At 47.8% G+C, this 12,878-nt stretch overlaps 1 protein-coding gene across 4 annotated transcripts in view; it reads left to right on the top strand.

The window, feature by feature from the left end:
- Positions 1-12,878, top strand: part of LOC137431816 (natural resistance-associated macrophage protein 2) — a 121,385-nt gene that overhangs the window by 73,425 nt on the left and 35,082 nt on the right. For all 4 annotated transcript variants that reach the window (XM_068123551.2, XM_068123550.2, XM_068123548.2 and 1 more), the window contains exon 10: positions 9,865-10,023. In XM_068123551.2, coding sequence (XP_067979652.1) covers positions 9,865-10,023 — 159 coding nt within the window. The remainder of the gene's footprint in view (positions 1-9,864; positions 10,024-12,878) is intronic.

Below are 12,878 nucleotides of genomic sequence, written 5' to 3'. Positions count from 1 at the left end.
CCCTCAACTACACAACTAGATCCCCATGATCCCACATCCCAAATATGAGCACAGTCGCCCCCGCATCCAGTTGAAAGCTGTGTCCTGCTACCCTACCAATTTTATCACAGCCACCAACACTTTGGTCTACACACCTGGATCAATAATGGCGTCACTCTACAGTGTCCACCATTTCTCTTCACAAAATTCACCCCTTAATTTTGCATCTAAACCACAGATTACCCATGCAAAACATTTTTCACATTTCACTAACCTCACCAAAGAAAGATGCTTTGCCATACACATGCCAGCCGAGCATGGCCCATATGCTCGGCTCGTTACACATTCCCATTCACATCCCCATGGCTCTCTTCCCAACCCGAGAGTCCATAAATCATAACGGAACATCTGTGGAAGGTCACTCTCACACCATCACGTTCCACAGATGCTCCAATGGTTGTCCGGCAGGCTATAATCCATCCCTGTCCATGCGGTTCGACCCGTGTCCATAGCCCAACACGGCATGGCGGGTCACCACATGCCGGTTGTCCCAAAGTCTCAGGGAGAGGGTGTCAGGCCGCATGCCTGGGTGGTCACTACATCAGGCCCAAGCTGGCCATCCGCGGTGCCACCACCAAAGCGCGACCCACAACACCTCCCCCTAGTGGTCCTCAATATTTGCCATCCCACGCTTGAGAAACCACCTCGGACCCCCCCGGAGGTCTTAACCCCCACCAGGGTCCGGTGACCCTGCCGGCCCGAGCCATACGCCCGGACGGCGCCCCGACGGACAAGGGACGCCACACTCCACCAGACCCCCCGTGGGGCCCAGGTCGTACCTCGCCACCCAAGGCTGGACCCAACGTCCAAATCTCGCCAGCACAGCCCCCCAGCTGGCTGGCATCAGCAAATTTTGAAAGGGGCAACTTTTGCCCGAGGCCATCCTCAATGCCCTCCCCATGTCCAAATCCCGCAGCCCGGGGACCAACTCCAACCAAGGCTGCTCCAAATCACATTCCCATTTTAATTTTATTTTAAATTTTATTTTACCAATTTTTGCTCCAGGTGTCCAATCACCACAGATGCAGGTAACAACCTCTACCACCGGTTGTTCTGCCCCTCCCTGCAGCTGGTCCAAATTCCCATTCCCTACGGGGACCAAATCTCCAGAGGCTCTATCTCCCGACTCCCCAAGGTCCAAATCCAGCCTGGAGTCAACACACTCCCCCAACTGGTTCTGCAATTTTGGAGCCTCTGCTACCCAATCGGTGAGCACGGTGAGGGTCCCCTTGGTCATTCCAACCACCTCCTCGGATCAACTCACCTCATCCCCCAAACTCCTTTGGGCCTGGTCAACCCCTATCTCTATGGGACTGTCCCAGGTCCCCAGCCGCTGTGTCACATCCAGCTCATCATCATCATCAATATCATCACAACTCATTTCTGGCCCCGCCAGGTCTTCCCCAATATCCCCAATAAATACCCGGTCCGGCTCCACCACACGGAACCCCAATAATGTCACCCCCTCTTGCTCTGAACCACCGCCCTGGCACAGCAAGGATTCCAATCCATCCCCCGGTTGGTGTGTTGTGACATCCACCCAGTCCCGACAAACAACCAGGCCACCAGGTGGGAAACACTCCCTATTACAACTCTCACATTCGGTTTCCCCATCTACCTGTGCGCACTCCACACTCACCTGTGTGCATTCCCCATTCACCTGTAGGCATTCCCCGTTCACCTGTGGACACTCCACGTTTACCTGCAGGCATTCCCCATCTACCTGTACACATTGCCCATCCACCTCTGCACCTGCAGTCTCCCCATCTACCTGTGGGCACTCCACGCTCACCTGTACACATGCCATTCCCGCTGCAATTCCCAATTTGCCTTCCCCCCGTTCAGATTCAAACCCCGCCACATTTGGCTTCTCCTGTGCCCTGGCGGCACCATTCATTCGTCCTTCCCTCAATTTATTCGTACATTCATCGATTATATTTCCCACTCCTTCGATTGGAGGGACAAATTGATCACTCATTCCCTCCATTTTATCATTTATTCCCCGAATTTCGTCCTTTTGGGCATCCATTTTATTTTCCAACCCACTTTTCATTTCTCCCATTTTATCATTTGTTCCCCGAATTTCCCGAAGCAATCGATCCAACTTCTGGTCGTTTATCGGGGCCGCTCCAATTTCTCCCGGCTCCCTGGTAGGGGAGGGGGATAAGTTGGTGCTCGGGACGGGGGAGGTTCCAAGGCTCACTTCTAATTCCCCTATTTCCGGCTCACTCCCTACACTGACAGAAGCCTCGCTACGTACCTCCATTTCGTCGACCTCCGACATCCGCTTTTCGGAAGGTCGTTTCCCGCGTGCGTATTATTTTACTTCGAAAAAAACAAAATTTAAATTTGTCGAAGACGCGATATCGCGCTCCGTATGCCCAATTGACTATTAAATTTCTCCGCCTCGTTTATAAAAATTTTTGCGTTTGAACGTCGGGCGCGATGTACGCCCGACCGTGTCGATGTCTCGCCGCGGACAAAAAAATTTGTTCGACGGGCCCAGATCCTCACTCCTGACACCAGTTGTCACGCAACTCCGATTAACACCAGAGTTGCGGATTGCCGATCACGAAGGCTTTAACTTCCGAGGCGAAAACTCAATGGTGGATTCCAAAACCAAAAGCCCCAAGCACGCGGAATGGAGGGGAACGGCGAGAGCCCCCGCAGCCTTATCTATTAAAATCAACCACCCGGGAAAACTGCATTCAGAAATATGTACAGAAAATAATATAAGGGTTTATTTGGAAAAGCAAGGACAGTAAAAGCACGTGCCGGTAATAAATATCCTAAATCGGGATCCCTCACACCGACTTCAGAAACAAAACGAGGGATTATGAATTACGAAAGAAACACGTCTTTTGTGCAAAATGTACGCGGAGCTTGGGCTTATCTGTCTCGTCGTCTTCTTTGGCTGCTGTCCAACACCGCTCCGCCCGGCCCGACCGCATACCACGAGGTTCTTCGCTCCAAGTCCCACAACGCCTCGCTCCAAGCGCCACGTGTACCACGCAGGCTGACAGCAGGACAGCGAGCTCCACTCGGGCTCTCGCTCTGCACTCGGGATCTGCCAACTCTCCTCGTGCGCACCTCAAACGAACTCTCCCGTTCCAAACTCGAACTTGTGTGCACCTCGTCTCAGGATCTCCGATCTGAACTGCCTGAACTCGGGATCCAACTCACAACTGACTCGTTCCGACCCTCGTCACCCAACTCGTGACTCGAACTGCTCACTGCCAACTGCGGACACGAACTCTCGATCCAACTCTCAACCACGAATCCAACTGCTCTGGACTGCGCCAGGAATGTAACTCTCTCCTTCGACTCTGCGCCAGGAAGGTAACTAGTCTTAACTGCGCAATCGCGTTCGGCTCTCCGTATAGCCTCGGCCGGTGACGTCAGCTCTGGCGTGCTGCTAACCAATCGGTCTCCGCCGGCTCGCTCAGGTCACGCCCACCGCACCACTCTCACTCCCGTCCCCTATTCCGTGGTCGTAACACGTGCTATGCGAGGTGGATAGGCCTCTCGGAGGTGCAAACAGCGGCGGCCATTATCGGCGGTGTCCTGGCCTGCTTTCTTCCGAGGTCATGTCGGGGGGGGGGGGGGGGGGGAGAGGGCGTTATTAGTGTTGTACTAAGGGATCCTAACCAATTGTCTATGTGGTCTGCACCATAAGGGACAAAGGTTTGATTGCCAGGTGAGACATACAAGGGCTCTACTCATTATTCCCTACACTACTTAACACACGTATCTCCTGGTAGATTCACAAGTATACATCTTAACCCGACAAACGCCTACACATGAACTTATTACAAGGTAGTGTTCCTTACCGCGACATCTCGAAGCATGTTACCTGCTCAGATCTATTCTGCTCTATATATCACTACCCAAATTCATAACAATATTTTAGTACGATGGTTGCCAGTACCTTCTTAGCCTGTCACCCTGCACAGCAGGAGACAGAAATTTGCAATGGTGTGTGTGTGTGTGTGTGTGTGTGTGTGTGTGTGTGTGTGTGTGTGTGTGTGTGTGTGTGTGTGTGTGTGTGTGTGTGTGTGTGTGTAAGTTGCTGTTGCCTGCTAACCCCACATGTGGGTCTAACGGGTCTTGAAGTATCCACCTCTGTTTTAATAAGGAATCATGATTCATTTAATCTCCTCCTTTTTGACAAAGGGGTACCCTCTCATGTCATGTTGCACAGAAAGAAGGGCACGGTACCTGCTTTTAATGTTGCACAACGTGGAAAATGCCTGCTCACAGAGGTAGTGTTACGGATCCGTCACTTCCGCTGTTGTGGTTTTCCTCCACTTGAAAGATTTCTGATTCTATGTACTATTATTGTCTTCCAAAGGTTTATTGTTTATGAACAGTTATTAAAAGTTAAAAAGGTTAACTTAAAATGATACAGGAACCCGAACCGGAAGACAAGGAGGAAGGGGAGGAGGCGGTGAGAAAAGTCGGAGAAGAAGCCGATTGCTTTGCGTTCTGGATAGACCGTTGTCGAGCAAGAGACACGAGTGAACTTTGGGGTTTCCTGGAAAGGGATTCCGCGATAGAGTTGTTATCGTTGTGACTGATCAAACCTGCGTGTCAGGTTGGCGTTGGATTCGGAGGAACCATCGTCGTGTGATTACGTCTCAAGTACGAGCCGTCCGCCATTTTGACTCATGCGCTTCGCGCGTCGAGCAAACTTTCCTTGCTTCGTCAACCGTTTCCACTGCGTTCAGACGTATCTGTGGTGTGTGTGTGTGCACCGAGGCTTCTGACGATTACTTTGCGGCTCGCCGACCGTGAACAGTGAAAGTTCGCACCTGGAGGGGGCCGTTGGATTTCCCAGTCGCCGTGAGTGCGCCTTTGTGCCACTTTAACCACGTGACCCTTTTCACCGCTTTGGGTCGCGTGCGCCTTGGTGTCGCTTTGGGCGGCGTGTCTGTGCCTGCCCTCGGAACGACACTCTGGTTTCGAGGCGACATCGTTCTGTTGATCACTGGAGGGGACCAACTCTGAGCTCGAAGATGGGAATATAGAGACATTGGGGAAGGTTATTTCCACTCACTTGGAACACTGTGAGTTACTTTATGCATGCTAGCTGATGGAATAGAGAGTGCACTCTTAATTGTCATTGGTTGTAATGTTATTCCTGTGTGATTTATGATATATTATTGGTTTGTTCATAATCATTGGTGTTGTTTCCTTATTGATTTCGACACGGAAATATATAAATTTCTGCCGTGATTCCTCCCGGGGTTCGGAGGTATACGAACCAGGAGGTCGGGGACCAGGAGGTCGGGGAGTAACACGTAACAGTAGGTAGAAGGGAACACCAGAAAGTTTTCCCCACATTCCTTTGCCAGAGTTGGGTATGACGTAGCTATTGTTGACCTAACGCTTGTCAACGACAAATTCTCGAAAGCATCTGGAGGTGGAGTCGTTTGACTCAGGTCAATGAATTTATCCTGCAATTCATCTGGAAAGGATCCAGGTCTCGGATCAATCTTGAGTGAATTTCGAATGAGTTTACAATCCAAGTCACTGAGGTTTGGAAAATAGTATTGCAACTCCCGATTGAGGGAATCATTGGTCCTGGGTGAGGACACAGATCTCATCCATTTGCTCTTTAAGTTGTCGGTCACGTTCTCAAAGACATCGAAGCGGTCCGCTTTGACTTTTTCTTGCCATAGCTGCAGCTTCATCAGAAAAGCTCGAACTTTGTCGACGCAATCGAGCACGGAAGTTGAGGGCAGTTGAAAAAATTTGTTGAGTGTGTTGAGGCAAGAAAATATATCGTTTAGGTAAGCCACCTTTGTGATCCACCTGTCGTCTGACAGTTTGTCGACAAACTGCTTGGATTTTACCTTCTCACTCATGTCGAATAATTATTTTAACGCTACCTTCAGTGCCATGACTTGAGCAACCGCGTTACCTTTCGAAAGCCGTCTTACCTCAATGTGGAAAAGGAGGAACTCTTCTTCAGTGCTGAAATCTCCCCATAGGAGGTGGAACATCCTAGTGTTCGAAGCACTGGATTTGATGAAGTTCACCATGGCCACGACATCCTCAAGTATGGTTTTGAGCATTGGAGGCAGAGTCTTTGTGGCTAATGCATAGCGGTGAATTGTGCAGTGTAGCTTGCTTGGTTTGCGGTTGACTTATCACCAGTGCTTATAATCCAGGATGACATCCCAGCATTGCAGGGGCTCCATCTGTCGTACATTCTACAACATTTCCCTTTAATTTGTCATATGCAAGAATGACCTGGTCATCAACTTTAAACCCACATTGCAATAATTTTAAATAAAGCATTTTATTTATTTATTTATTTATTTTTTACTTGGTCTCATTTTGCACAATTTTTTTTATAGCACTGAATGAAAGCAATATGATTGTAATTATGGCTTGTCCCTTCCTCCATGAACCTTCCACATATGTATCAGTATGATTATTTTATCTCTTTAATTTCGGAATCCCGGTGTGTACCCTGGTTTAGAATAGGTACACCGTATCCCTGCATGTCGTAAAAGGCGACTAAGAGGGTTGGCGTCAGGAAGGGCATCCAGCCATGAAAACATTGCCTCAAAAAAAAAAAGAGAACCATGACAATTACAACTACATATGGGCCGGGTACAGCCCGAAGTGGAGATCGGTTTCTGAGGTTTGGGACATGGAATGTAGGGACAATGACAGGGAGATCAGGAGAAGTGGTGGAAGTATTGATCAGAAGAAGAGTGGACATATGTTGTGTGCAAGAGACGAGATGGAAGGGAAGTGGTGTGAGAATGGTGAAAGGTAGGCAGGGACAGAAATACAAGTTTGTGTGGCAAGGGTGCCTGGAGGGCGTGAATGGTGTTCGTGTCTTGTTTTCTGAGGAGTTTGTAGACAGTGTGGTGAGTGTGACTAGAGTGAGTGAAAGGTTGATGATGGTGAAAATGATGATTGGAAAGCTCTTGGTGAACGTCATCTCGGGATATGCTCCGCAGGTTGGTCGGAGCGATGAAAAGAATGACAAGTTCTGGTGTGCGATAGAGAAGCTGATGGAAAACCTGAAAGATGAGGAAGTTGTTGTGGTAGGAGGAGACCTAAATGGACATGTGGGAAGGAGTATGGACGGTTTTGAGGGAGTTCATGGGGATTACGGATATGGTGTGAGAAATGGAGAAGGTGAAAGGATTTTGGAGTTTGCTGATGGAGCTGATTTGTTGATTTGTAATACTCAGTTCCAGAAAGAGGATAATAAACTTGTTACATACACGTCAGGTGGGTCGACGACAACCGTTGACTAACTCATGGTGCGTAGGTGAAATAGGGGGCACCTCCGGGATACAAAGGTGATCCCGGGGGATGAGGCTGTTTCACAGCACCACTTGGTTGTCTGCGACATAAGGGTGAAAGGTGCGAGGAGAGCTCGGCAGGTGAAGTACCAACCGAGAATGAAGGTGTGCAGGTTGAAAGAGGTGACAGTAAGGGAGGCATTAAAAGAGAGGCTGAGTAGGGTAGAGGATGATGTGGTTCAGCTTGAAAGTGGTTGGATGTCAATGAAAGATAGTCTGTTGGGAGCTGTTGGTGAGGTATGTGGATGGACAAAAGGACCACCGAGGCACTCGGAAACATGATGGTGGGATGATGAAGTTGGAAAGAGGATTGACGAGAAGAGGAAGAAGTTCAAGGAGTGGCAGAAGGCGAAGGGTACGGGAGCAGAAAAAGCAGAGCATGAAAGTTATAAGGCAGCCAAGAAGGCTGCAAAGAAAGAGGTAGCAAAGGCGCAGGAGGAATGTAGGAAAATCGATTCGGCAGAGGGTCAGAGAGCGGTATTCAGGATTGCAAAGCAGATCGCGAAAGAGAGGTGTGATGTGATGGAGGTGAGTTGTTTGAAGGATGAAGTGGGACAAATCGTTGTGGACCCAGATGGAATTAAAGGAAGATGGAAAAGATATATGGAAATGCTGTTGAATACAGAGAATGAATGGGATGGCAACATAGAGATTAACCCAGTTTTAGGACCAGCAGAGAAGATAACTGAGAAGGAAGTTGAGGAAGCGATAAAAGCAATGAAGAGTAGAAAAGCGGGAGGGCCGACGGGAGTTGTGGGAGATATGTTGAAGGCAGCAAGAAGTTGGGGTGTGAAGAGAATGACAGAGATCTGTAATCTGGTGGTGAAAGAAGGCCGCATTCCAGTGGATTGGGAACTGAGTACCCTCATCCCTCTATACAAGGGGAAAGGTGACCCTCTGGAGTGTGGCTCGGACCGAGCGATAAAGTTATTGGAGCATGGAATGAAGGTATTGGAAAGGGTATTGGAGAGGAGGATAAGGAAGAAGGTGAAGATCGACGAAATGCAGTTTGGATTTATGCCAGGAAGAGGAACGACAGACGCGCTCTTTATTGTGAGGCAGTTGCAGGAGAAGTACTTGGAGAAGAGGAAGAAGTTGTTTCTTGGGTTTGTTGATCTGGAGAAAGCATTCGATAGGGTTCCACGCGAAGTCGTGACATGGGCATTGAGGAAGTTAGGAGTGGAGGAATGGTTGATCAGAGTAGTGATGGCAATGTACAAAAGAGCGCGCACAGCTGTAAGGACGAAGGACGGGAACAGTGGTGAGTTTGAGGTGAAGGTGGGAGTGCATCAGGGGTCGGTACTAAGTCCACTACTATTTGTAGCTGTGATGGAGGTGCTGGCTCAGAACATAAAGGAGGGTTTACCGTGGGAGTTGATGTATGCAGATGATCTAGTGGTGTTTGCGGAAAGTATGGATGGACTGAAGGAAAAGATGAACAAGTGGAAGGAATGTATGGAGACAAAAGGTCTGAAGGTGAATATCGGAAAGACGAAGGTGATGGCAAGTGGTAAAGCATGTGGTGAGGTGGAAAGAACTGGGAAGTGGCCATGTGCTGTGTGCAGGAAGGGTGTCAGAGTGAACTCCATTCAATGTACAATGTGCGCTGAGTGGGTTCATCAAAAATACAGTGGTCTGAGAGGGTCATTAACCAGTGTGGCAGCTACATTCAAATGTAAGGTGTGCACAGAGGGAGCTGCAGATGGAGGAAATGTTGAGTTGGATCTTGGAGACGGCGTGAAGCTGGAAAGTGTGAAAACATTTTGCTACCTCGGAGACATGCTAAATGGAGAAGGTGGATCAGACTCGGCAACAGTTGCTGGAGTGAGATGTGCATGGAAGAAGTTTCGGGAACTAAGTGGTGTGCTGATGAGGAGGGGAGTGTCGTTGAAGCTGAAGGGAAAGGTGTATGCTGCATGTGAGAGAAGTGTTATGATTTATGGGAGCGAGACATGGGTAATCAATGTAGAGCAGCACAGAATGCTGGAAATGGTGGAAATGTGAATGGTTCGGTGGATGTGCGGAGTATCGTTGAGAGAGAGGAAAACAAATGATGAATTGCGAAAGATGATGGGAATAGAGCCTGTGATTGATGCTGTGAAGAGGAACAGGTTGAGATGGTTTGGTCACGTTTTGAGGAAGGATGAAAGTGACTGGTTGAGAAGAGTGATGGAAATGAATGTAGGAGGAAGTAGAGGACGGGGAAGACCGAGAAAGACTTGGCTGAAGATGGTGGAAGAAGAAATGCGGGCAATGGGGGTTAACAAGGAGAGATGCAGAAAATAGGGCAAAATGGAGAAGATTGTTATGGGGACCGCAAGGCTAACCCCCGCTCTGGCAGGGAAAATGGCCTTAAAATGCATGTTGTTGGTGTTGTTGTTGTTTAATTTCGGAATCTGCTGCACTTTTATTTCTGGAAAACTGCATTATGTTGTGTAGCAGTTTAGGTTTTTTTGTTTTTTTTAAAGTCTTTAACGTGATGTTCCGTTCTTTGCAGTCACGGAAGATAAATCGCTTAAACGCCAGGGAGGTCAAGGAAGCGAACATGTACTTTTTCATCGAAGCCTGCATTGCACTCTTCCTCTCATTCTTGATCAACGTATTTGTGGTGTCGGTCTTTGCTGAAACATTTTACAACAAAAGCAATGCAGATCTCGTGAGTATCATTGGCAGGTTTTTGCAAGCTATGTTTATCTTTCGTTCTTCTGTGTTTACAGAAATGATAGCAATTTTTATTTTTAAACACCATAATCACTCGTGTGTAATCCGCTGTCGTGTATAATACGCAGGCCATGCTTCAAATAAAATTATCAGGAAAATACCAGTTTCTATGTATAGCTAGCACCGCACAAACTTCATGTTTCTCGCAATGACTTTCACCTGCAGCCTGACGTGGACTGTGTTGATCGCAATCCCTAGAGACAATCGCTTGGTTATCCACTCGATTAGGACCTTCTCTAGCTCTGCGAAACGAGGAACAAAATTTGGCCTTCTTGGTCATGGGCATCTTCTCAATAACATCTTTCTGTCTGTGTCAGGCTCTAACATTATTTTTATCAAGATCAAACTTGTGACCTGCTGCTCTGTTCCCATGTAATTCATAATAACAGACAAAGCATAATAATATCTTGTATAGAACCACCTTTGGAGGCCATTTTTCCCCACAGAGCAGGGGATGGCCTTTTACGGGCACCGTGGTCCCCTTTTTGAAGCAATGTTTTATGGCCGGATGCCCTTCCTGCCGTCAACCCTGTTAGTCGCCTCTTGCGACACACAGGGAATTACCAGTGAACTGGTACTAAATTTGCCGACCTCGGAAGGATGATAGGCTGAGTCAACCCCCCTGGCGTTAATTCAGTGATCAACCGGGTTTCGAACCCAGGATCGTAGGATCCCATGCCAGCACCCTAACTGCTAAGCCAACACCAGGCTATAATAATAACTTGTATGAAGCATAATACAGACTTGGCATTTAATATGGAATATTTTTTTTGTGGGGGTGAACTTACTTTTCAAGATGTCTTAGAACCAAAAGTTCATTGGAATTATGTTGAAATTATTCTAGATTTTGTTAATGTGACCTTTAAAAGAAACAAAAACCACATTTGACATTTCGAAACAAATAAATTGATCCTTGAAAGTGATGTAAACTGATATCGAACTCAATTCATGGACAGTACTGTGTTAAACTTCTGTACGTTTTCCAGAAGTATCTCTTTATTTTGCACATTAGCCAAATTTTTTTTTAACAAAAACAAAAGCTAAATTACGACTGGGATTACCGACTAAAATTACAGTTCAGTACTTCGTGTAACCCCCACGAGCATTCAGGAGAGCACGTACACGTTGAGGCATGCTGTTCACGAGATTTGCCAAGGTTTGGACAGGAATCGCTTGCCATGCAGTGACAATAGCCTGCTGCAATTCATGCACAGAGGTCGGCTGCTGGTCCACGTGGTCAATTTGACGCGTTAATTCTGCCCACAAGTTCTTGATCGGATTTATATCCGGGGATATGGCAGGCCACTCCATATGCTCTACACCACGGTCAGCAAGAAAGTGTTGGATCATGCGAGCACGATGAGGCCGTGCATTGTCATCTTGGAAGACAAAGTTCCCTCGAAAGGCTGCACGAGCAAATGGAAGCAATGTTTCTTCCAGAATGGCACTGTACTTGAACTGGTTCAGGTTTCCATTCAGAACAACCAGGTCAGTTTTGCCCCCTGCATGAAAAGCAGCCCAAACGGTCACCCCACCACCTCCAGCTTGGACTCTTGGCACTATACAATCTTCGTTGTAGGCTTCATGCACTTGTCTGCGCACTCGGACGCGGCCATCTTGACGATAGACCAGAAATATAGACTCGTCACTGAAGATCACGTGATTCCACTGTCCTGGCTGCCATTGACGATGCTCTCTGGCCCACTGCAATCGGCGCTGGCAGTGTTGTCTGGTCAGGCGTGGCTTTCTCAGGGTACGCCTGGCACGATAGCCTGCTTGAACCAGTCGTTGGTTGACTAGCCTTCTGGATGCAGGCACATTTGTCAGTTGCTGCCACTCAGCCCTAAGCCGATTAGCTGACTTGGTATGGCCATTGCGGACTAACCGGTCCAGCTGGCGCTCATCCCTCCTTATGGTTCTGCGGGGACGTCCTGGCCTCAGTATTGGAGTAGAGACACCCCTCTGAGCATTTCGTTTCAGGATCTTTGACACCTGACCTTGAGTGATGCCATACTGCCGAGCAATAGCACGCTCTTTCATGCCGTAATTTCGTAAAGCCACCACTCCATGACAAACAGCATTGTCGAGTTGACGGACCATCTCCAGAGGAAGCGGCAATAACTTTTGGAGACGTGCAGCAGTTGTTTTCCACTAATACAGAACGCAACAACCCTTGTATACCCGACTGTGAAGCCAATCGTCAAATGCACCTGTCCGTACATTTTGCCACACCACCTGTGATATAATCCTGTTGTTCACTTCTTGCTGCGACAGACAATCAGTGACATGGTTCTTTTAACAAATAAATCACCAAAGTGTAAAAGAAACTCACCAGATTGATATACTGAGTTAAGAAAGTAAACCCGTCAAGAAAAAAAAATATATTCCATCTTAAATGCCAGGACTGTCCATGAGTGATTATGGTAATCATCTTTAGCATTTACACCATTTTCAAACGTACATTCCTTCATCCCCCCCATCTTCAATCTTGATTTGTTGGTGACATTTTTTTTTTTTTTTTTTTTTTTTTGGATACTGAATCGAGGCTCGTGAAAGAGCTAACATTTATTTCACAAACAAATCAACCAGACAAACAAAATATATAAAAAGAGGGAGTGGAAGACAAGATGGGGAGAGAAGGGGAAGCACACAAACACAACATTTGAGAGCAGGGAGAAGTGTGGGAGGGAGAGGGCTTGGGGGGAGGAGGCGTGGGAAGGAGGGGGGGGGGGGGGAGAGGTATAAAACACAAGGAGACTAAGGACTTCCAGGACAGAAGTTGGTATTTCA

This window comes from Myxine glutinosa, chromosome 7 (assembly GCF_964187855.1).
Source record: "Myxine glutinosa chromosome 7, kmMyxGlut1.1, whole genome shotgun sequence".
NCBI classification, from domain to species: Eukaryota; Metazoa; Chordata; class Myxini; order Myxiniformes; family Myxinidae; genus Myxine; species Myxine glutinosa.
The sequence above is the reverse complement of the archived record's forward strand: the minus strand, read 5'-3'. Positions and strand labels throughout refer to the sequence as shown.